This window comes from Elaeis guineensis, chromosome 3, assembly GCF_000442705.2.
Source record: "Elaeis guineensis isolate ETL-2024a chromosome 3, EG11, whole genome shotgun sequence".
Classification (NCBI taxonomy): domain Eukaryota; kingdom Viridiplantae; phylum Streptophyta; class Magnoliopsida; order Arecales; family Arecaceae; genus Elaeis; species Elaeis guineensis.
Window position 1 is genome coordinate 109,458,564 of NC_025995.2, and position 25,573 is coordinate 109,484,136.

General features: G+C 36.0%; 3 protein-coding genes across 3 annotated transcripts; 2 read left to right on the forward strand and 1 right to left on the reverse strand.

Annotated features, from left to right (window-relative positions):
- Positions 1 to 6,976: 6,976 nt before the first annotated feature.
- On the forward strand, positions 6,977 to 10,272 carry LOC140856316 (chalcone synthase-like). The gene is made up of 3 exons (XM_073253424.1): positions 6,977 to 7,154; positions 7,650 to 8,449; positions 10,252 to 10,272. The coding sequence occupies exons 1-3, from the start codon at positions 6,977 to 6,979 to the stop codon at positions 10,270 to 10,272; spliced, it is 999 nt and encodes a 332-aa protein (XP_073109525.1).
- A 6,646-nt stretch (positions 10,273 to 16,918) lies between these two features.
- Positions 16,919 to 23,345, reverse strand: LOC140856586 (protein RKD1-like). The gene is made up of 3 exons (XM_073254356.1): positions 22,909 to 23,345; positions 19,411 to 19,478; positions 16,919 to 17,186 (listed from the first exon to the last, which is right to left on the reverse strand). Exons 1-3 carry the CDS (start codon positions 23,090 to 23,092, stop codon positions 17,160 to 17,162), a joined length of 279 nt encoding a protein of 92 aa, XP_073110457.1. The 5' UTR covers positions 23,093 to 23,345; the 3' UTR covers positions 16,919 to 17,159.
- Positions 23,346 to 23,531: 186 nt separating this feature from the next.
- Positions 23,532 to 25,573, forward strand: LOC140856585 (chalcone synthase-like). The gene is made up of 2 exons (XM_073254354.1): positions 23,532 to 23,793; positions 24,279 to 25,573. Exons 1-2 carry the CDS (start codon positions 23,616 to 23,618, stop codon positions 25,268 to 25,270), a joined length of 1,170 nt encoding a protein of 389 aa, XP_073110455.1. The 5' UTR covers positions 23,532 to 23,615; the 3' UTR covers positions 25,271 to 25,573.

The window sequence follows — 25,573 nt, forward strand, 5'->3', positions numbered from 1 at the left end:
ACTACTAGCCCGAGCACTAATTAACAAACTGTTGCCAAGGAACCAATTCACTATTTTCACTTTATGAAACCAATTGATCTTCCTATAATATATGCATATTCTTATAGTAGCAAATTCCAACAGATGCACAAACAAAAAAATTTACAGAAGCAAGTGACAAGATATTCACTTCTAATTACATTATGATACCAACCATCTATGATGAAGTCTTCTTTTCCCTCACAGGGTCAAGGATGATGGGGTGGGGGACGTTAAGAAAAGATACTTTGGGTTTGTTTAGTTGGATTTTGTCAAATTAAAGAATAATCTAAGGATTCTTGAAAATTATTTATTTAAAAAATAATTGCAAAAAAAGAAAATTTAGCATGTTTGGTGAAAAAATTATTCTAAAAAATGTCATCAAAAAGAAGATTATTATGTTGGGTTAGAGAGAATTTTTTATAGAAATATTGTTAAATTCTCAACAATATTTTTAAATAAATAATTCAACTAATAGTATTTCTCCTCAATCTATTTGTTATTCATTTATGGCCTACTATTAATATTTGTTATTTCAAATATTAAGGTATATTTACATGAATCAATAATTTTTTTAAAAAATTATTATATATATTAGAAAAAATCTTTCATATTATAAATAAATTTTAATTTATTTTGATATATAAATAAATATATTAAGTATTAATGAATCCTCTATCAAATTTATTGATAACTAATGAATATTTATTATTATTGTGATATAAAAAGGAGGGCATCATTAGTTTCACTTTAGTTGTGAGTCAAGAAAGACTCTAGCTTATATAAGAAGGGATCATTCTTCTCAAGTGACGTGTCTTTTGAAGGATAAAATCATGAGGTCCTAAATGGTCCATACATTTCCAAGGCTGTAAGCCAAATGTCAGAGCGGACAATACCTCACATGCTAAGCCATGAACTCTTGATCGTAATAATTATTATTTATTAATAATTAATATTTATAAATAAATATATTCATATATTAAAAATATTATTATCGATGAAGATTATTAGTTCATATGCCCAAATGGATAATACCCCACATATTGAGCCATGAACCCTTGATCACAATTATTATTATTTATTAATAATTAATATTTATAAATGAATATATTCATATATTAAAAATATTATTATGGGTGAAGATTATTAGTCAATATAATAATAATTCTCCAACTCCAGTGCCCCTCTGGGCACTCCCACACCCCACCCTCCCCCCACCCCCACCATATGACGTCAGCGTCCACCCGTGAGCCCTTGGCCCCGCACCCTGTTTGATCTCGAGTGGATTTACCGGCGTCCTCCACCTCCCTTCTTCCATCTCTTGCTCTCCCAAATGGCATCGCCTCTGCTGCCACCACCACCTCGCCACCGAAGCGACCACCTCCTCCGCCCTCTTCTCCCTCCTTCCCTCGTTCCCCCGTGCCCAAGCCCTCCTCCCTCAGATGGTCTCACTCACCACCAATTTCTTCAACCTCGCCCCCTAATGTTCCCATTGGTTCACCACCTTCCGCGGCACCCTCCTCGCCTTCCTTCCCTCTGCTTCTGCTGCCATCAAAAAGATGTCCCCTCCACCAAAGATGTCCTTGGACACTTCATCGCTCTCCAGACCTAGATCCTCATGGCCATCACAAAACTCTAGAACATGCACCCGGATGTCTACCTCATGCTCGCCCATGAGATCCACACTAAGGACAACAGCATCCTCTCCACCAAAAAGATCCACGAAATTTGAGTAAAACAACGGATGCATAAGCAAAGACACCGCCCACCGTCGAGAGAGGTGGGGGCAGGAGTGTCAGGATGGTGGTGGGCATGAAGTTGTCAATGGAAGAATGATAGGTTCAGAATAAAATAATATTATAATTTTTTGAAGGTACTTAGAGGCTCAAATGCTCATTGTTGCATTATAAAATGACCCCATGGATATTTATAGCCACTAGAAAAACTTACTAGACACAATACATCACTAAATAAGCATTTATAACACTTTTTCCCAAGGGTGACATCCATATTCGGAGATTAACTCATAATTACTCATGCATCTTCTAGATAATAGGAGTTTCTATATGACTCTTAGACTCCCAAAACCCTTAGACTTTCAACACTAATAATAGTACAATTAAGTTTATTTATTAACACCCCCCTTAAATTTAACTGTATTCCATCCTTCATGCCAAGTAAGTTCTTGAGCTTGTGAAAATGATTTGCTGCAAGTGGCTTGGTGAAGATATCAACAACTTGATCATGAGTCTTCGTATAAGTTAACTCCACATTCTTCTTTTTTATATGCTTCCGTATGAAATGAAAATGAATGTCGATATGCTTACTCCTTTCATAATGGATAGGATTTTTTGCTAATGCCATTACCGACTTACTATCCATATATATCTTAGTAGCATCAATTTGAAAGAAATAGATATCTTGTAACAATCTTCTAAGCTATATAGCATGGCAAATACATGAAGATGCCGCAACATATTCCGCCTCACAAGTAGAAAAAGTCACAATAGCTTGCTTCTTAGAAAGCCAAGTGAATGCCATATTACCCAAGTAGAAAATAAATCCGATTGTACTCTTTCTATCATCCGAATCTCCTCCCCAATCACTATCCGAATAATCAAGAAGCCGAAAATCATAAGGAGAATGCATTAATCCATGAGTTATAGTACCTTGATGTAACGAAGAAATCTTTTTGCAGCCTTCTAATGTGTAGATTTTGGTTCCTTCATAAAATCACTTAATAAGCCAACTCCATATAGAATGTTCGGTCTTGTGCATGAGAGATATCTTAAGCTTCCAACTAAGCTTTTATAAAGAGTAGGATCCATCACCTTATCTTCTTCAAATTTTGATAGTTTGACTCCACAATCAATAGGAGTGCTTATTGGCTTATAATCTTCCATCTTAAACCTCTTAAGAATCTCCTTTGCATATGCTTCTTGAGAGATAAAGATGCCTTCATTGTTTTGCTTGACCTCTAAGCCGAGAAAATATGACATAAGCCCCAAATCTGTCATCTCAAACTCTAGGATCATAGCTTGTTTAAATTCTTCAAAAATTTGATGGTTGCTTCCTGTAAAAATAAGATCATCTACATACAAAGAAACAAACAATACATCTTCATTCTTCTTCTTCACAGGCATGCTCATACGGACATTGCATGAAGTCATTAGCTTTGAAGTATGCATCAATTCTACTATTTCATGCTCTAGGTGCTTGTTTCCAGCTATAAAGTATCTTCTTCAACTTTAAGACCTTTTCTTCATGACCCTTCTTCACATACCCTCCAGGTTGATTCACATAGACTTCTTCTTCTAAAATTTCATTCAAAAAAGCTAATTTGACATCCATTTGAAGAATTGGCCATTTAAATTATGCTACAATAGAGATGAGTAATCTTATAGTTTCTATGTGAGTAATCGGGGTGAACACTTCTTCATAGTCGATACCGGCTTGTTGCTTGTAGTCTTTGGCTACCAATCTTGCTTTGTACTTCTCTATATATCCTTAAGCATTCTTCTTCTTCTTGTAAACCCATTTAACATCTATGGATTTTTGGCCTTTGGGGAGAGTAGTAAGTTTCTATGTATCATTTTTCTCTATTGCTTTGATCTCCTCATCCATGGCGGCTTTCCAAATCTTATCTTGTATTGTTTCTTCAAAAGAAATATTTTCATTGTTAGCCAAAAGACAAACAAGATTAAGTTCATTTATTATCTGATATAGCTCTTGCAAACTCTTTATCTTTCTTTGCATTAGACTATCATCCAAAAGAGGTGATACTCTAGAATGTGAAGATGAAGATGGTGAAAAAACTTTAAAGTGCACCTTTGATTCTTTCTCTTCTTCTTTCTTCTCTTCATAAAATAGCTCTTTATTTGATTGCCAACTCCACATACCATCTTCATGAAACTCCACATCTCTACTAATATGAATCTTTTTAGTTTTTAGATCAAAGAGCTTGTAAGCTTTAGATCGAGCATCATACCCAATAAAGATAAACTTTTTACTCTTGTCTTCAAGTTTCATTCTTCTTTGGTCTGGGGTATGAGCATAGACGATACTCCCGAAAATCTTCAAGTGTGAGATACTAGGTTATCTTCCACTCCACACTTCTTATGGAGTTATGTCCTTTAGGCTCTTGATAGGACATCTATTGAGCAAGTAGACCGCACAATTTACGGTCTCCACCCAAAATTCTTTCGGTATGACCTTCGTCTTTAACATACTTCGAATCATATCAAAAATGGTCTGATTCTTTCTCTCCGTCACTCCATTTTATTGGGGGGAATAGGGTGTCGTCAAGAGTCGTCGAATGCCATGCTCCTTACAAAAATGTTCGAACTCTTTGGATGTGAATTTGCCTCCATGATCGGATTGCAAGGCCTTGATGTAGTAGCCACATTCTTTTTTCACCATAGCTTTGAACTTCTTGAATATGAAAAATACTTCAGACTTCTCCTTCAAAAAATATGCCGAAATTTTTTTGCTAAAATCATCAATAAAGGTTAGAAAATAATGATGCTCTCCAAAAGATATTAGAGAAATTGGCCTACTTATATCGGTGTGGATGAGTTCAAGTGGCTTCTTTGTGTGATAGGAAGCTTCTTTGAAAAAATTCTTTCTTGATTGCTTACTAAGAACACACCATTCACAAAATTATTCTAGAGAGTCAATATGTGGTAATCCCTTCACCATCTTCTTGCTTGATAGTTGCTTAAGGCCACCAAAGTGAAGATGATCAAACCTCAAGTCCCAAAGTCATAAGCAATCCTTCACACTTGCATTCAAATATTTAGTATCAACATGTTTGATGTTAAGCATGAACATTCTATTTTTTGTCATTTAAACATGGACTATCAAATTATTCTTTTGATCTCTCAAAAATAGACTTCTATTTTTCATATGCACATCATATCCTTTCTTCAAAAGTTGCCCCAAACTCAAAATATTATTCTTCATCTCTGGTATGTAATAAACATTAGAGATAAATTTATGACTTCCATCTTTTAATTGAATAAGAATTTTACCTTTGACCTTCATGTCTACTTTGGAGGAGTCACCAAAAGACACATGTCTATTCACCGATTCGTCCAACTCCATGAACATGTTCTTATAGCCACACATATGATTACTTACACCGGTGTCCAAAAATCACATATTTTGCTCATCGGTGTCATCTTCTTTGCAAGCAAGCGATAAGACTTCATCACCATCTTCGTTTTTCTTTTTTGCTTAATGAGCTTTCTCTTCAACTTGGTTAGTATCATTATACCAACAAGCTGAAGCATAATGATCAAGTTTGTTGCAATTAAAACAACGAACTCTGAAATTATCATACCTTCTGCCTCTAGATGAGCCTCCTTGTCCACGTCCTCCTTTTTGAACTTTGGCTTAACTCCTCTTTGTTATTATGGCCTCCACATTGTCGACCGTATCCACAGCCTCTCCATTGGCCACGGCCTCATCCTGAACCTCTTTGACTCTTTTCATTTTTGGAGTCTTCTTTGTTCTCCTTCAAAAAAATCTTGGATTGAAGAACTTACTCCAAAGGCTCTTGCCTCCTCTTATTGAAGAACTTACTCCAAAGGCTCTTGCCTCCTCTTATTGAATCTTTCTTTATGAGCTTGTAAGAAACCCATAAGCTCGTCTATAGTCATCTCTTTCAAATCCTTTAACTCCTCGATGGCAACTACAATATAATCAAATTTGACATCCAATGAGCATAGAATTTTCTCTATTACTCTGGTGTCATCTATAGTTTCACCGTTCCTCCTCAATTGATTGACAACGACTAAGACTCTTATGAAATAATCTGAAATACATTCGGATTCTTTTATTTATAGGGCTTCAAATTTACCTCGAAGAGTTTGGAGGCGAACTTTCTTCACCTTCTCTACTCCCTTATAAGAATTTTGAAAAATCTTCCATGCTTGCTTTGAAGTGGTTGCTGCCATGATCTTCTCGAAGACTGATTCATCTATAGATTGATAGATGAAATATAAAGCTTTCTTATCCCTCTTTCAAGACTCCCTTTGTTGATTGGTGAGAGCCTCTCCTTCTCTTGGCTCTTGATAGCTTTCTTCTGCTAGATCCCAAAGATCTTGAGACCCAAGTAGAGCCTTCATTTGCAAGTACCAATTTTCATAGTTTATTTTGGTGAGGCGAGAAAAAGAGGATTGGAGGAGAGTTTTGATGGATATTATAGCTCTGATACCACTTTGAAGTTGTCAATAGAAGAATGATGGGCTCAGAATAAAATAATATTATAATTTTTTGAAGGTACTCAGAGGTTCAAATGCTCATTGTTGCATTACAAAATGACCCCATAGATATTTATAGTCACTAGGAAAACTTACTAGACACAATACATCACTAAATAAGTATTTATAACATTTTTTTCCAAAGATCACATTCATATTCCGAGATTATTAACTCATAATTATTCATGTATCTTCTAGATAATGAGAGTTTCTATATGACTCTTAGACTCCCAAAACTCTTAGACTTTCAACACTAATAATAGTACAATTAAGTTTATTTACTAACAGGGCAACGGCGGAAACAGTGGTAGGGGAGGCGGAGGGAGGGTGTTCAGGGTTTGGGCTGGGGTGGAGATTTGGAGAAAGAGAGGGGAAATGTGAATTGGCTGAGGCGGCAGAAATGGACGACACAGTGGTCATACCCATTGGCCAAGTATACCATGGTCCCACGGATGATGTCCCTGGAGGTTGGTGGATGGCACAGGCTACCTTTATGGTAGCTGGGACAGGATGAGTCGTGGCCAGACAATGCCCAGCAAAGACTGTTGCCATCCACTCCTCATTTTATAATTCCACCCAAAGGGGTATATGTATGGGAGCCAAGGGCATGACGCTCCTCACTCCTTGGTCTTCTTCCCTAAACAATTAAACCTTCAGTAACAGCTGCCCATCTCTCCATCTCCCTTCCACTTAGAATGGCCAGCATCCAGTCCATTCGCAAGGCACAGAGGGCCAACGGCTCGGCCACGATCATGGCCATCGAAACTGCCAACCCTCCTCATGCCGTCGACCAGAGCACCTACCCCGACTTCTACTTTCGAATCACCAAAAATGAGCACAAGCTCGAGCTGAAAGAGAAGTTCAAGCGCATATGTAAGAGCTTAATTTTTGCATGCCTTGCTTCCTCATATATTTTTGCTTATAATACATAAAACCAGTACTCGGGGATGTTCGCCTATCCCAGCACTCCTGCTTAGAATGCATGCATGATATGGAGGGAGCCGGAGCCTTCCCTAGTTCCCATCTTTCTTCTCAAAAGAAAAATCAAAAAAAAGAAGGGAATCTGGAGGGAGCTGTTCGTATATAATACATTTGTATCCAAATCATGCATGCATTCATATCCATACCCTCTCAGGCTATTCCAGATTATCTGTCATAATTCCAGTATTTCTTCATCTTCCCGTTAGTGCTTGGCATCATCCAAGCTACGACAAGACTTCGATTCTCTCTCTTAAACTAACCCCTATGTGCTCCTTGATGAGGAACAAAACGATCGATATTATTATTATTATCTAAATTAATGAATAAAAGATATTACACGAGTCTCCCGTTTCTTGATGCTAGTTAATCTGTTGCATCGTTTTGAAGGTGAGAAATCTATGATCAAGAAGCTGTACATGTACCTCACCGAAGATGTCCTCGAGCAGAACCCGAACATGTGCGCCTACATGGCGTCCTCTCTGGATGCCTGGCAGGACATCCAGGTGGAGGAGATGCTGAAGCTAGGGAAGGAAGCCACCATGAAGGCCATCAAGGAGTGGGGCCACCATGAGTCCAACATCACCCACCTCGTTGTCTGCGCCACCAGTGGCGTCGACATGCCTGGGGCCAACTACCAGCTTATCAGACTCCTCGGTCTCAACCCATCCGTCAAGCGAGTCATGCTCTACCACCAGGGCTGCTTTGCTGGAGGGACCGTACTCCGCATTGCCAAGGACCTCGCCGAGAACAACAAGGGTGCTCGTGTGCTTGTCATATGCTCCGAGATCACTGCCGTTACCTTCCGAGGCACTGACGACATTCACTTCGATAATCTCGTAGGCCAAGCTCTCTTCGCTGACGGTGCAGTGGCACTTATCGTCGGAGCAGATCCAATGCAAGGTGTTGAGAGGCCGCTCTTTGAAATGGCTTCGACAGTGCAGCTGATATTGCCAGACAGTGAGGGGGCCATTGAAGGGCACCTCAGAGAAGTAGGCCTAACCTTCCACCTCCTCAACCAAGTCCCCACCATTATCTCCAAGAACATCGAGAAAAGCTTGGAGGAGGCATTCCAACAGTTGGGTATCTCTGACTGGAATTCATTATTCTGGATTGCACACCCCGATGGCCCGACCATACTTGACGCGATTGAGTCGAAGCTGAAGTTTACGATAAAAATTAAAGTCATTGTTAATAATAAAATATTTATGATAAAAATTATTTTTCATCGTCAATAGCTCCATATTTATGATAAAATTTTTTTTATTATAAATATTTATTATTTATGACAAAAATAATCATCGTAAATAAAATAATATTTATTTTAATTTTATATTTTCAAATATTCATGATGAAAATAGTTTCATCATAAATAATATAAATATTTACGATGAAAACTTATTTTTTATCACAAATACTTGTTAATTACGATAAAAAATTTTCGTCACTAATATTTCAAAATTTTTTTAAAAATTTAAAAATTACAGATTATTTGTGATGAAAATATTATGTCATAAAAAATGGAGTATTGATGATGAAAACTAAACTTTCATCATAAATACCATATTATTTACGATGAAAATTTTTCATCACTAATATTTAAAAAATAAAAATTTTAAAATTTTAAAAATTATAGATTATTTATGATAAAAATATTATGTCATAAATACTTGAGTATTGATGATAAAAAATAATTTTTTATTATAAATATCTAATTATTTATGATAAAAATCTTTCATCGCTAATACATGAAAAAAATTGAAACATATTAAAAATTTAAAAATTACAGATTATTAGCGATAAAAATTTTACGTTACAAATACTTGAGTATTTATGATAGAAAGTCATTTTTCATCACAAATACTCAACTATTTACGATAAAAACTTTTTATCGCTAATATTTCAAAAAAAAATAAAAAATTTTAAAAATTTAAAAATTATAAATTATTCATGATTAAAATATTACATCATAAATAGTAGAGTATTTACGATGAAAAATGACTTTGCGTCGCTAATATGCAAGTATTTATGATGAAATATTTTCATCGCTAATAGATAAAAAATATTAAAAAATTTTAAAAATTCAAAAATTATAGATTATTAGTGATGAAAATATTACGTCGTAAATACTTGAGTATTAGCAATGCAAAGTAATTTTTTATCGTCAATACTCTAGTATTTACGATGAAAAATTATCACTGCTAATATTTGAAAAAAAATAAAAAAATTTAAAAAATTTAAAAATTATAAATTTTTTATGATTAAAATATTACATCGTAAATATGTATTAGCGACAGATAATAATTTTTCATCATAAATATCTAATTATTTATGAGAAAAATTTTTCATTGCTCATATATGAAAAGAATTAAAAAATTTTAAAAATTTAAAAACTACAGATTATTAGCGACGAAAATGTTACATTGCAAATACTTAAGTATTTGCGATGAAAAGTCATTTTTCGTCGCAAATACTCTACTATTTATGATGAAAAATTTTGATCGTTAATATTTAAAAAAATAAAAAAAATTTAAAAATTATAGATTATTTAAGATAAAAATATTATATCATAAATAATTAAATTTTTATGATGGATAGTGACTTTTCATCGTAAATACCTAATTATTTATGATAAAAATTTTTCATCGCTAATAGATGAAAAAAATTAAAAAATTTTAAGAATTCAAGAACTACAGATTATTAGCAACAAAAAATTTTTTCCATCGTAAATAGTCAATTATTTATGACAAAAATATTTTCGTAGTCAATATTTTTTAAAAAAATAAAAAATTTAAAAAATATAAAAATTATAGATTATTTACGATGAAAATATTACATCATAAATAACTTAGTATTTGCGACGAAGATATATTTTTCATCGTAAATAGTCTATTATTTGCAATAAAAAAAATCAAAAGTTGATCATTATTTGCGATAATATTTTTTGTCTCTAAGTTTATCAGAATCTGTCTCATTGCTTAATTTTGCATAGGTTATTGGTTCTATGGACTGACCAAAGGTCATAAAGTACAAATGCCTTGTATCTGCCCAAAAATATAGAAAGGAGATAATACTGAATCTTTATTCGTTAAAACATGATCTACAAAAAATTTATTCACATAGTACTTGATCTTTATAAAGAACAAAATATTATCAACTTCCAATTATATAAAGAACAAAACTTTATCAACTGTTCGATGGACTAAATTGTATTATATACTTCTAAACTGTATGCGGAAGGCCTTTGCTGGGTCTTTCAGTATTATTTTTCTAGAGTACATTCATGGTCTTAATTAGTATACGATGATTGTTTGTCACAGATACTCTCTAACTAGTTGAACTCTTATTATTGCTATTCAGTTCAAGATTTATCCTAAGATTGACATACCTTGAGCTGGTATTATCCTTTCTACTATACTCTTTTTGCGTCAGATCTCAAGAGTTTTAGCTGCTCGCAGATTAAATTTGAGTTCAGATATCCATTCAAACCTTTTGATCAACACATAGCAGTGTTACCATCAAAAAAGTAAATCTAATTAGTTAGATTTTTTTAATTATAAATTATGTTTGATTGTTAGTTAACATTTATAATGTATCAGTAGAAAAATGATTTTCATCCGATGGTACATGATTACGTAATTTTTTTATGTACATAATTTTTTTTGAAGAAAAAATTATAAATTATCTATTTATATATTTTTTTATTAATATTTTATTTTTCATCATGAATATTTTTTTTACTGTCATTTTTTATTGTTAAATTTTTTGGATTGAAAATTTTCTTAGTGAGAAAAATTTAAAATTAAATTTTTATGAAATTAATATTGAAAATTTTTTTTACAGAAATTATTTTTGACGAAAACTATATTTATATTGCTAATAAGATTATTAACCACTATAATTTAGTTTTCATCACAAATAATTTTTTTTACAAAATTTTTTAAGGAAAAATTTTTTAGTGAAAATTTTTTATTTTTTGATAGAATTATTGACGATAAAATTTTAATTTTCGTTACTAATAACATTATTGACGATGAATTTTTTTCATCACAAATAATTTTTTTATTTTTTGACAGAAATTATTAGCGATAAAAAATATTTTTCATTGCTAATAAGATAATTAATGATGAAATATTTCATTTTCATCGCAAATAATTTTTTTAAAAAATGAGGATAATTTTTTTTGATAGAAATTATTAGCGATGAAAATTATTTTTTCGTTGCTAATAACTTAACAATGAATTTTTTTTTCAACGTAAATAATTTTTTTGGTAGGAAAGAAATTTTTTAGCTGAAAAATGGGAGAAATTTTTTTTTGATGAGAATTATTAGTGAGGAAAATTATTTTTTCGTCGCTAATAATGTTTTTAGCGATGAAATTTTTAACGACGAAATTTTTTTCATCGTAAAATTTTTTTTTATAATTTTTTTTAAAATTATTAACTATGAAAATTAATTTTCATCGCTAATAATATTATTAGCAAAGAAAAAATACGTCGCTAATACTCCTGCATTCAATCAATATCAAATCAACGTCTCTTCATGCGAAACCACGCGAAATCCTTATTTCCCCCTCTCCTCTTCTTTCCATGATCTCTCTTGCTCTCCTTAAGCTCTCCTCTCTCCGTGCTCTCCCCTCCACCACCGTCGTCCGTCGTCCGACCGCATCGCCCACCGTTTGTCGTTCGCTGAAGGTAAAGTTTTCAACTTTTTTTTTTGTGTTGATCGGGCCACCGGGGGGCAGAGCCATCCGCCGGGGGGGAGGGGGTTCGTGGGCTGCCGACGGCGCCATGGGATCAGGGAGGGGTCGATCGGCGAGGAGGGGGTGGGATCCAAATGGGGGTGGGGCGGGATGGTGCCAGAGGGGGGATGGGGTCGGAAAGGGAGCGGCCGGCGACGACGAGGTTGGGGAGGGGGTCGGTCGGAGGGGAGGTTGTCGGTCGACGGGGAGGGTGTTTGGGGCATAGGCACGTGGGATGGGGTGGGGGGCGGGATGGGGCCGGGGATGGGCGGCCGGCGGCAACGGGGACGGGGTCAAAGAGGGGGCGGTCGGCAGTCGGGGGAGACGAGGCCAGGGAGGGGGCGGCAGTGGGGAGGGGTTTGCACGGTGGGGAGGGAGGAAGGAAAGAGAGAAAGGAGGGGGAAAAAGAGAAAATAAAGAAAATAAAGAAAATAAAGAAAAAAAAATAAAAAAAAATAAAAAAAATAAAAAAATAAAATATTAATCAAATATTTTATTTTTTAATTAATAAAAATAAAATCTGAATCACGATCCGAATTAGATCGATGTCAGAATCCAGGTTGAGACCTCGATTTAGATTGAGATCCAGATCAAGATCTGATTCGGACGGTGCAGAGTCTGTGACAGTGTCAGCACCGAGGAAGTGGGGGCTGTGGGAGGCCATGTTCGGGCGGTGCAAAGTGTGTGACGGCACCAGCACCAGTGCCGTGGGAGCGGGGGTCACGGGGGCCGAGTCCAAGCAGTACGCGGTGTGTGACGGCGCCGGCATCATAGTAGGGGCCATGGGAGGCCGAGTCCGAAGCTCGTTCAGAAAAAAAATTATTTTTAAAAAAATATTTTTAAATAAAAAATATTTTTAAAAAAATAAAAAATTTTAAAATAAAATTTAGATAAAAATATTTTAAAAAAAATCATCGAGTCCTTGGGATTAGGTTTTATGTTATTATTTTGCGTTAATATTATTTTGCATGCTCAACTGCTTATAGTTTATTTTATATTTATTACATAAATTTATTTTATATTTATTACTTGCTTAACTACTTATAGTTTTCATTATTATTATTTAATATTATATTCATTTATATATCAAAAGTTACAGGTATGGCACTAGGAGATAGACGATGATGTTCGTGTTCGCTGTCTACCTCGGAGGCTGAGGCACCTTCATCGATTTCTACTGCCGCACCAGTTCCATCATCAGAATGTCCTGCACTGGTGGGTCCCAGTGAGGCAGGTTCGAGTGAGACGGATCCAAATGGTATTATTATATTTTTTATATAATAAATTTTAATTTTTTTTATTTGGATAGCTATCATACTAATGATTTATTTATTATTGTTTCAGACCAGTCTTCATCAGTAGTGAGGCGAGGGTGAGGTCCATCGAAGAACTTCGCTCTAGAACGTTAGAGATGCGAGCACCCGAAACAGCATCTCCGTATCGAGATACCACCCGACTACACCAGGCCCATTAGGAGATAGTGCGAGCCGTGGCAGACTAAGCTGGGCATTATATGCCGCAGCTATGCCCCCATGACACTTTTCGATTGGCGCCATATTCTACCGACTCAGAGAGAGATTTTCTATACCCACTTACAGCTAAAATAAATTATATTGTAAATATTTAATTTACATAGTATTCTTCTAATTTTCGAGCTGTGGACACTCATTTATCGTTGCATTTTAAGGATTATCACCATCACATGCATCGCAATAGTACCATCTGGTGTAGGATCATGGAGAAGAGGCAGTGCGGCAGCAGCCCTATGGTAGCATCACTATGGATGATTGGACTGTCATATGCCGGCATTATGATGATTCGACATATCAGATTACACATCTAAATTTTTTCTTTTTTTTGAGTTTAATGATTGAATCATGTATTCTTAAATTAAATTTATTATTTACTAATTTGATTGATAACTGTACAGAGAAGATGTGCTTAGAATGCTGCGAATCGGACGAGACAGACCGCACTGCATTGTGGGGGTTCGAGATTGTTCGCTCGTCACATGGAGCACATGGCAGGTAATTTTTAATTTTTAATTAACATATAATTCTCTAGTTATTTAAAAAAATTTTAATTAATTATTCTCAAATTACAGAAAGATGCTGAGAGTGACGAGCTTCTTGGTAGGATCGATATCTACTAGTGGACCTACCAGCGACGGTCAGTAGAGTGGATGACGGAGAGCCAGGAGCTCTTTATAAGTTTGTTCAATTATTTTTTCATTCACAGTCTAATTTTTATTACAAAATTAAAATAGCTATAACTTTAATTTTCAGGACTGTATGACAGACATAAGATCCCAGCCTACCCCTAAGGGTTCGACCACACCCACAGATGATGAGATCTGTGATCAGGTGCTTGGTACGAGATCCTGTTATATTAAGAATCTAGGGTATGAGATCACTACTCCCTCATCCTCACGCTCGTCTAGGGCTAACATCCATTTTGTCTGCGAGGCTCGATTGACGGAGGTATAGAGGTAGACCGTCGAGGATCGACAGCGGACTGAGCAGTGGGCTCAAGAGTTGGGTGCATGCGTCGATGAGTATCAGCAGCTTCAGATCCAGATGATGGAGTGGATGGCACAGATAGAACAGACGATACAGCTGATGAGACAGCAGCAGGCCAGTCCGAGCTCTTTCGAGTGCTCTCTTTCCCCAGCTCGTTCTCCAAATGCCGACGCTTGACGGCTTCTTCATATAGTTTTTTATTTTTATTTCAAATCTCTTGTAATTTTAATTTAATATAATAAAATAATAAAATTTATTTATGAATTTATTGTGTAAATTTTTTATTTTTATTTTTATTTTTTATTTTTAATTTATAAAAAATATTATAAATATAAATTAAAAATATATATTCATAAATTATTTTTTAAAAAAAATATATTTAAATTATTAGCGATGGAACTATTTTCGATGAAATATTGGTTGTCAAAAATATTTTAGTATGATAATTTATTTTTTTAATAAATATAAAATTATTAAAATTTTATATAAAATTAATAGCGATGAAAATTTATTCGTCGTAAATAATTATTAGCGACAAAAATTTTTGTTGAAAATTGTTGTATTTATGACGTAAATTTTATGTCACTAATATTATTTAAATTTGATTTTTAAAAAATTTATTATTAAATTAATAGCGATGAAAAATTTTCATTGCAAAAAATATTATTTGCGATGCAAAATTTTTCGTCGCTAAAAATTTTTAAAAATTTTATTTTAAAAAATTTTTAATTAAATTAATAACGATAAAAATATTTTCATCACTATTAATTTTTTATTTATTTGCGACGTTATAATTCATAGCAAATATTTTTTTTATGATTAAAATTTTTTATCAAAAATTTTTTAACAATGAAAATTATTCATTTAATAACGATGAAATATTTTTTTTATCGTAAAATAGTATCAACGATACGATATTTATAACTAAATATTAATGATGAAATTTTTATCATTAATAATTATTAACAATAAAAATATATTATTGTCAGTCCATTTATTTTCACAGGAACTTTTTCTCTAATATCCTCCGAGCACTGTATATTACAGAGCGCTGAATCCGTAGGTTGTATCTGTATATGGGTGGAATTACCTAGCCAGCCATTATACGCAATCATGCAGGCAGGCCCCAATTGCTGCCTACACATAGATGGCAGGATTTACACTATTCCTTAAAATGGATCGAAGTTTCATGTCAAATCAGCAAATTGCAACATCATGGTCTTTCTCACCGGTGCCCAAACCCCAAGCTACAAGTTTCAATAGGTTCTGATTCAGTTGTTAATTTCCAACATCATATTCACCATTTATAAAGTTATCCATAGGATTAAATTACTTGAAATAATTGAGCATGCCTTTTGGATGATCATTTATATAATTTGTTTGGAAAAATATAATTTTACTGGCTAACATTTCATTTTGTAGATTACAGTAAATCCACAAAATAAACTTAACTGTTTCTTTAATTTACCTTTTATTTCCTTTGATTTTTTCCTAGCATATTGCAATTTTTTTAGTCATATGTACATATATTCCTATTTTAATCTATTTTTCAACATAATTCATCTAGAAACCGACACTTTACTAATTTTATGCAGTCCTCTGAGCATCTATGTATTGCAGTTGCCTGCTAAAACACTTTCATCACATAGTTACAACGTCAAATTACAAGTTACATTCACAAATAGCTAACACATATTGAGTGCACAGAACGTGGGGTTCACTGCACTAAAATAAAAATAACATCTAATAGCTTGAAAGCACCTAGTTTTTGCGAAAATGAGCTCTATGATGCTTAGTCCACAGAACTGAAAAAGCAATACGAAGCACTTAAACTAATTGAAAATTTGGTCTTTCTTTGCCTATTTTAGTTTTCTGAGAACAAAAGCAAATACCTTTCTTACTCTCTCTAGATATTCTTTTCTAATCCTTCAGGATATCTTTAATGACTTGACCAAACAAAATATTAAAATGAGAGACCGTCCATTTATCTAAACTTTTGATCACAATAGTTGATATCGGATCGGTTAATAAAATTCTAAAAGGTTGTTAAACAATTAATAATTGTTGCTACCCTTCTATGTAATTAATTCGGGGGATACAGAACTAAGCATGAGAACTTCGGGAAATAAATTAAAATGGTGAGACTCTGAGAGATAAATTTAGCCCCTATCAGTAGTGTATTTAGTTATCCAAGATTGGTGCAAAAATTATTTAACATCAATATCACAAAGAAAAGAGCCAGTATCTTTTAGTTGTCTTTATTGTTTCGGGAGAAATATCTCCTTGTGATTCACATATTTTCGGAAAAAGATAATTTTAACAGATGGGGAAATTTTCAAATGAACCAGTATGCTACATTGTAAGGTGTACCATTCTAAGTACTGGAAGAAGCACTGAAATGTGTAAAAGATACTAACTTGACAAAGCAGTCATGTACAGACAAAAGATATGTTGCATTATGTTAAACATTGTCAGATAAAAATAAAAATGAAGAGTTTTTTTGCACTAAAACAGTAAGGCAGCTTTGCTCGCTAGGTTGTTGATGATGAACCAACAGACGTTGAAGGCATCACTTTTGAAACATCAGTTCTTTGGTTCGCTATCTTTGGCAACTCAGTTAGCTCTTTATTTCTCTCTCTTTCAGCATCCTTTCTGATATCTTCCAGTCTTCCCAGCAAGAAACAAAGGAACATGAAGTTCATAAGTTGCAATACCATAAAAAAAGGGGGGGAAAAATGAAAATTGTACCCCACCAGAAAAGGCTCTCAAGAACCAATAGAGCTGTGATAGCTGATGACATGACTATCATGTGCTAAAGAGAACTTTTTGAGTGGGAGCTATAAAAAGATTTACCATAAAGGAAAGAACAAGAAATCATTGAGAATCTTTTTTTAGAAAAGCTTTTCTGTACTATTATGTTAATAAGCAAGCCAATGGTTGTTTGATCTAACTGAAATTTGGTTTGAGATCATGCTGAAGATGCTCATAAGAAGCAGCTAAAATTTCAGATTAAGTGGATCAATTTCATTAAAATCTTTGTCACATCTTATGTGCCTTTTACCTGATCTAACAGCAAATAGAGTCCTTCTGTTGGAACAGATGGTACATTTCTCATGCTAGTGTTCTTTTTATTTTATCAGTTTGAATGATCACATTCCCCAATGAAGTGGAATGAAATTAAAAGAACATAATGAGACAGGTGATCTGTCCATCTTTAGCATTATGGTACCCAGTCATATGACCACGGACTGAACTACACAAGCAAGGTTTGTGGAACCGGTATCGATGGCTAGATTGACCGGCCGGCGGTACGGTTCGGCACGCCTCCGTTCCGTTTTGAACCGAGACGAATCGACGAAGAAAAACGAGACCGAACCAGAGAAGAAAAAGAGAGAGAGAGAGAAATAGAGAAAGAGGGGGGAAAAAAGAAAAGGAGGGAGGGGCTTTTGCCGGAGGGGCCGTCGGAGGGCCTCCGGCGGACCACCGTGGCCCGCAGGCGGCGTTTACGCCCCCTGCGGCTCCGTGGTGTGAAATAGCGGCGATGTGCGACTATTTCTATTTTTTTTTTAAAAAAATATTTTTTTAAATGAAGCCGGCACTGGATTTGCCGGCATCACTTAAGTAAAGCCGGCAAACCCCATGCCGGCTTCATTTAAAAAAATATTTTTTAAAAAAAATATGAAAAACCGGGGCAGATCGTCCCTGTTTCACGTCGCGGAGCTATGGGAGGTGTTTATGCCACCTGACGGCCACGACGACCCATCGGAGGCCCTCCGACGGCCCTTCAGCGGACACCCTCCCTCTTTTTCTTCCTCTCTCTTTCTCTTCCACTCTTTTCCTCTTTTTCTCTCTTTTCTTCCCCAGCGCACCGGCATGTGCCGTTTTCCATGCCCGAACCGTCTCGGTTCTCCGCTGGTACGGTTCGGCATGCCCCGTACCAGGCGGTTCGGCTTGGTACGGCATTCCTTATATACAAGATTTTTGATCTTATCCCTAATCTTGATTTGAATCCCACTTTGATTCTGATTTCATTCAAGATATTAACAATGATCTCAAATATTTACCAATTTCATTATGATCAAATGTATACACATTTATGTGCATATATCATTATGAATTATACAGGGTGTTGAAATGGTTAAAAGGAATCCACTGAAATAAAAATTATAGATGGTAGGTATGAAGAAATGATTTGTATCCAGTATTCCAAGTTTCTAGATGATAAATCATTTATTTCGAAGCAATATATACCTTGCATTAGAAGCAGTATTCATGCAGAATCCGTAGGATTAGACTTTGTTTAGCATAAAAATGTCTCTAATTTATATAGAAAGTACAATGAAATCTTCTAGGAAAAGTTAGATAAATCAGCATTGGTAGAAAAAAATTCAAGTGTTAAGCTTGCCAAAGCATATCAGATCACAAATAGAAGTCAACCCAAAGCACATCTCTCTCTCTCTCACTGTTGTATCAATTGATGTACATGTGCAGGTGTCTATATATGTAATTTTGTATGATGCGCACATATGACATAGCATCTAGCTACTAAACCATTAGCGCATACAAGTGTGGAGGGTAAGAAAAGCATTCAGAAAAGGAAAAAGAAAAGAACAGAGGAAGTTCTTAGAAAGCAAGATTTCAGAGAGGAGGGCATCTTAGGTAAAGATTCCAGCTAGCAAGTTATAACTAAGAAAGTTTATTTTCATGCTATTTACAAAAACATATCATTTTAAAAGAAGGCCATTTTACAATATGAGCATAATAGATAGAAAATACTTAAAAAATTTCTATGTATTTTTAACCCATAATCAGTATGAGATGATGGTATTCCTAAACAAGAAATAATGCAGTATTGGATACGAATAAAATACATCTTATGGATTGGACAGACCTTACGATATGGCCACCTTATAATACCATTTTCACGGCATATCCTCTTCAATGCACTAGTACAAACACCTGCAAAAAGCACATTATTCAAACTCCATTATATATATGACACAGATGTCAACATTTAACATAACACAACAAGTCTCCTTCCCACCATTTTGGAATCTACAGTTAAATTACAGCATTTTGGAAAGAGAAATTTGCACAAAGAAATTCTACAACTTATTGTTGATTACCTACTAAACAAGTCCAGCAAGTTTCAAGAGACAAGGAAATTTGGCCAATTAACAGAATAGCATATTCAAATTTTTGATCCAGTAGCCACAAATTTCAGTCGTTTCAATTTGGCACTAAAAACTAATGAATATTTTTTTGCTCTTCTAAATTAGGATATTCACAAACAACATTTGAGTGGAAGGGGCATTTTGACCTTATTAAGTTTCAGTTGCAAAATAGAGTCCATTCCTTCTATTCTCTATTTTATTTTTACATCCAACAATGGCACCCTCTTTGAATTCCATCTGACTTTAAGTTGGATCACTTCCCCTTCCAGAAACTTGCAAAACTCATTTTGCTTGGCCTTCCACACCTCTGGCTCCATCTAGGAGCATCCGACCAGTTTCCAATCAACTTCTGGCCTTCCACATCTCCTTCCCCTCCACCCCCAACTTCCTCCTATCCCTCCCTGCCTCTCACTCCATCCTCTACCACACCAATCCATTCTCCTTCTCCCTTTCACTTCTGCTTCTTCTACCTACATACGGTCAATGTGATATGCAGTAACCTAAAGAACCATTTTTTTTTAATAGCATCTGTCCTTCTATTTTGAATTCAGCATATTTCTGGAAGGGCATACTATAGTACCACATCATAGATGCCTAACCCTGAGCATACCTTCCCTACCTAAAAACAATCATCTAACGTGGATATCATTGATCAAGACGACAATAACCATGACCATTGGAACTGCAATAAATAACAATTTCAATCACATAAAAAGTCTAAGTAATTTATTATAATTTTTTTTTTTTACGCCTTTTCATGACTATGCAAATGTTTCTACAGTCAGCATGATATGTCATTAAGGTTGTTTAACAAGAACAACAATTGGCTGTGTTACACAATTCTGAATTGCAGTTGAAGGTTCTATAATTCTGAATTGTAATTGAGGGATAACTTCCTCAGCTTCACATACCAGAAGTTTTCAAAAATACATCTATGACTAAGTTTTTCAATTATATAGCTATCATAATGGGCAGTGTTAAGTGAGGTAGCTTAGAAAATTAAACTGAGGCTCCACACTACTATATGACTTGAGAATCCATCTGATTATCCATCTGACTGACCATAGAATGAGAAGAATTGAAAATTTGTGGCCCGAGTTCCTATGTAAACATCAAAGCAATAAACGTGTCTCCTCTTCAACTTCTGCTCCCCCTTTATTAATTTGAGTTAATTCATAAATGTTATGAAGCTAGTCTGATCTAAAACATATATTAAAAATCCTATTTTCAACTCTTATATGCATTCAAATCATTCCTCAATATGTCAAAAGATTCAAACTGATTTCCAACACATGAAAACCACAAAGCCCAAAAATTGCCTCCTTCCTTTTTCAGTTATTGATTTGTGGTCAATTTTGTTCTGAAAATGATGGTATAGCAAGCCTTCAAAAAGTCTCAAACATAACAAAAGCTTGTCTCAACTAGAGTTGCACGAAGCACGAGCAGGAACGAAGTGTGAACCTAGAAAGTGAGAGGAAGCAAGATGAAGCATTTGAAATAATTAGGATCATACTTATTAAAAACAAAGAAACCTGAAAACAGCAATTTTTAAACAAAATAAAAATGATGTAGATCAAATCAGGCACTCAAAAAGGGAAACAAAAGATTAATCCAAAATCTACATAGTTCTAAGATGGTTCTGCTTAGTTTTCCTCCTTTCTCTTTCCTATTCATTTCTGGGCATTAATCGAGAAGCAATGAGGTTAAAATTTTCATTTGTTTAATATGTTTCTATCTCTCAGCCAACTGAAAAACCATACAATAGAGAATCTAATAAAAAGAATAAACGAGACTTTAAAAAAAAAAAAGATATTCGAATCAAAGAAAAAAGATAAATTAAAATAGCATCCTATGCCCTAGAACATAATGGGGGCAAATATGATTTGGTATCTCTATGGTGGAAAACAAATTCTTAGGACTCGTTTGGTTCATGAGAAGAGACGGGGAAAATATGGTCAACAAGAAAATGAAGGAACCCCTCTTGTTTGGTTGGAGTTTTCGAAAGAGACAGAGAGATTAGAAAGTGGCATTCCCATGGGTATAAACTTCTCATATTTCGCAGGAAAGAAAAACCCATGTCCACAAGAAGAAAATTCGGATCCTTTTTTTACCAAACGTGCCCTTAAAACCATGAATAGAATCGGGTAAATTTTTTTCTTTTATTAAGGATATAATATGTATTTTATATAGCTTTTCTAAGAACATAGATACTCAACCAAATATAAGGCACTTTGCAATGTGCCACTTTCCAATGGTCAATCAAGCATGCCAAAACCACTTTCCTAGACATCATATACCTAGAAATCAGCTTTCTAGGAAAAACATTCTAGTGAGGAATAATTCTCCCCACGAACCAAACAAGCCCTTAAGTTTAACTCTTAGGACTAAGCTAAATAGGTCAATGGACCTTAGTCACAGTTAAGATCTGAACCATGTGAGTAACTTTGAAGTCATACATATCATCCATAGCAATATCATATTTGCACTTTAACATGTCATTTAATGAATACCAGGATGCTTTCAGCCTTTCACGATGTTCTCTTGACAAAAGTGGCATTTCACTAGTATGATTAAAAACATGCTCTTGAACACTACAATCAGTTATCATCATTAACAATCTTGCCTATGATTTAAATAGAAATCTCATATATTTAATTGGGTCTAAGAAAAACAAGAAACCGTCTTTAACATTGCCAAGCACAAATGTTTCGCTTTCCTCCAGCAAAAGAACAATGAAGCATTCTGACAACAATGATAATGAAAGCAAACAGAATGGAGCAAGAAAAGGGGGGAAATCAAGTTGTACACCGTCAATTTTTAGTTCAAGAAATGCCTCAAGCCATCTCCCACAACAAGAAGGAATTTTGAAGCTAATGATCCGCCAAAGAACAAAGAAAACAGATCTGAGAAATTCTAGAAGACAAAAAAAAAGGCATAAGCAAGCCATTACATGCCAATGGAAGAAAAATCCAAGTTTCTCCATCTCAGAAGATTAGATCTTTCGTCAGCCAAAGAATCAAGAAAAACCAATCCAAGAACTTCTCGAAGACAAAAAAGACATGATCAGGACACTACATGTCAACACGAGAAAAATCCAAGCTTCTCAACGTCAAAAGAAGAGATCTTCGCTCGAACACATCAAACCAAAAAAGAAACACCCTAAAATTGAATTCTTGCAACAGAAATCATGAGGCAAAATAGGAAGAAAGAAGTACCGAGGCTAGATGCGGCCTCCGCGATGGGGAGAGAGAAGTACTTGGAGTTCTCCTCAAAGGAGAGCTTCCCGCTGGGCGGCGGTGGGGCAGCAACCGTCGACGCGGTGGCGCTTCCGCCCGGCTGCAGCTGGTGATCGATCTGCTGCTGTTGTTGGGGGTTTTCTGACTGGGACGCGGACGTCATTTACAAACATCCAATCGTAATCCAACAGATACTAAATCCAGCGTGAGGAGCGTGTCGGAGGAGCAGCAGCCGCAAGAAGGATTGGATACCGTTTCTTTGGCTGGATTTGGGATTTCGTAGCAAAGGGGCTTAAATCGAAATAGGCTACAGAAAAGTTGCGCAGAAAAGTTCTACATCCATCGAGCCTAGATCCTTAGCGGCTCCGACTGACCAAGGGACGAAGATAAGAACGAGTTGATCTTATGGGAGAGCGACTCCTTGCCTAAAGGAGCAACCTAACAAGACAAACTCAAGAGGTTGGTGGATAGCACGGGCCACCTTTTTGGTAGCTGGGACAGGACGAGCCGTGGCCAGTCAACGGCCATCGAAGACTGTTGCCATCCACTCATTTTATAATGATCCACCCAGAGGGCTATATATATGGGAGCCAAGGGCATGCCATTCCTCACTCCTCAGCCTTCTTCCCTAAACAATTAAATCTTCAATAATCGCTGCCCATCTCTCCATCTCCCTTCCACTTAGAATGGCCAGCATCCAGTCCATCCGCAAGGCACAGAGGGCCGACGGCCCAGCAACGATCATGGCCATCGGAACCGCCAACCCTCCTCATGCTGTCGACCAGAGCACCTACCCCGACTTCTACTTCCGAATCACCAAAAATGAGCACAAAGTCGAACTGAAAGAGAAGTTCAAGCGCATATGTAAGAGCTTATATAATTGTTGCATGCTTTGCTTCCTCGTATATTTTTGCTTATTATGTACACAAACCCAGCACTTAGGGACGTTTGCCCATCTCATCACTCCTTAGCATGCATCCATGATATGGAGGGAGCCTGAGCCTTCCTAGCTCCCATCTTTCTTCTCAAAAGAAAAACAAAAAAAAAAGAGAATCCGGAGGGAGCTGTTCGTAATACATTTGTATCCAAATCATGCTTGCATACATATCCATACTCTCTCGGGCAGTTCCAGATTAACCCTGTCATAATCTCAATATCTCTTCATCTTCTCATTAGTGATTGACATCATCTTAGCTACGACAAGATTTTTTCTCTATTAAACTAACTATGCTTCTTGATGAGAAACAAAATGATCAATATTATTATTATCTAAATTAATGAAGAAAAGATATTAATTGCATGCGTCTCCCATTTCCTGACACTGGTTAATCTGTTGCATCATTTTGAAGGTGAGAAATCCATGATCAAGAAACGGTACATGTACCTCACCGAGGATGTTCTCAAGGAGAACCCAAATATGTGCGCCTACATGGCATCCTCTCTCGATGCCCGTCAGGACATCCTGGTGGAGGAGGTGCCGAAGCTAGGGAAGGAGGCGGCCGTGAAGGCTCTCAAGGAGTGGGGTCGTCCCAAGTCCAACATCACCCACCTTGTCGTTTGCTCCACTAGTGGCGTCGACATGCCTGGAGCAGACTACCAGCTCATTAGGCTCCTCGGTCTCAACCCATCTGTCAAACGAGTCATGCTCTATCACCAGGGTTGCTTCGCCGGAGGAACCGTGCTCCGCATTGCTAAGGACCTTGCTGAGAACAACAAGGGTGCTCGTGTGCTTGTCGTATGCTCCGAGATCACTGTCGTCACCTTCCGAGGCACCGACGACATCCACTTCGACAATCTCGTAGGCCAGGCTCTCTTCGCCGATGGTGCAGCAGCACTCATCGTCGGAGCTGATCCAATGCCAGATGTTGAGAAGCCACTCTTTGAAATGGCTTCAGCGGCACAGTTAATATTGCCAGACAGTGAAGGGGCCATCGAAGGGCACCTTAGGGAAGTGGGCCTCACCTTCCACCTTCTCAACCAAGTCCCCACCATTATCTCTAAGAACATCGAGAAGAGCTTGGAGGAGGCATTCCAGCCATTGGGTATCTCCGACTGGAATTCTTTGTTTTGGATTGCACACCCTGGTGGTCCGGCCATACTTGATGCATTTGAGTCGAAATTGAAGCTGAAGCCGGAGAAGCTACGAGCAACACGGCACGTGCTTAGTGAGTATGGAAATATGTCGAGCGCTTGTGTGTTCTTCATAATGGACGAGATGAGGAAGTGGTCTGCGGAGGAAGGAAAAGGAACCACTGGAGAGGGGCTTGATTGGGGAGTGCTCTATGGATTCGGTCCAGGGCTCACTATGGAGACTGTCGTCCTCAAAAGTATGGCTATCTAGGGTTTTCATGCTACATTTTTTCCCGTCGGTTCATTTGATCCAATATTCTACCAATCAACATTTTAAAAAACTATATATGTATGAGATATTCAATGAATAAATGGGCAAATAAAAAGCTTGATAGATTGTGATAATACTGAATTAGTAAGTGTATTTTCTTCCGAGATTTATTGAAGTGTTTGCCCACAGGAAAAAAAATTGCATACTGAAGTGGGAGATGTTGGTGTAAGATCCTATATAAGTTAATTCCTCCTGTGGTCAATTCCTATATAATGTAAACGAACATTTCTCCCTTGTACTGAA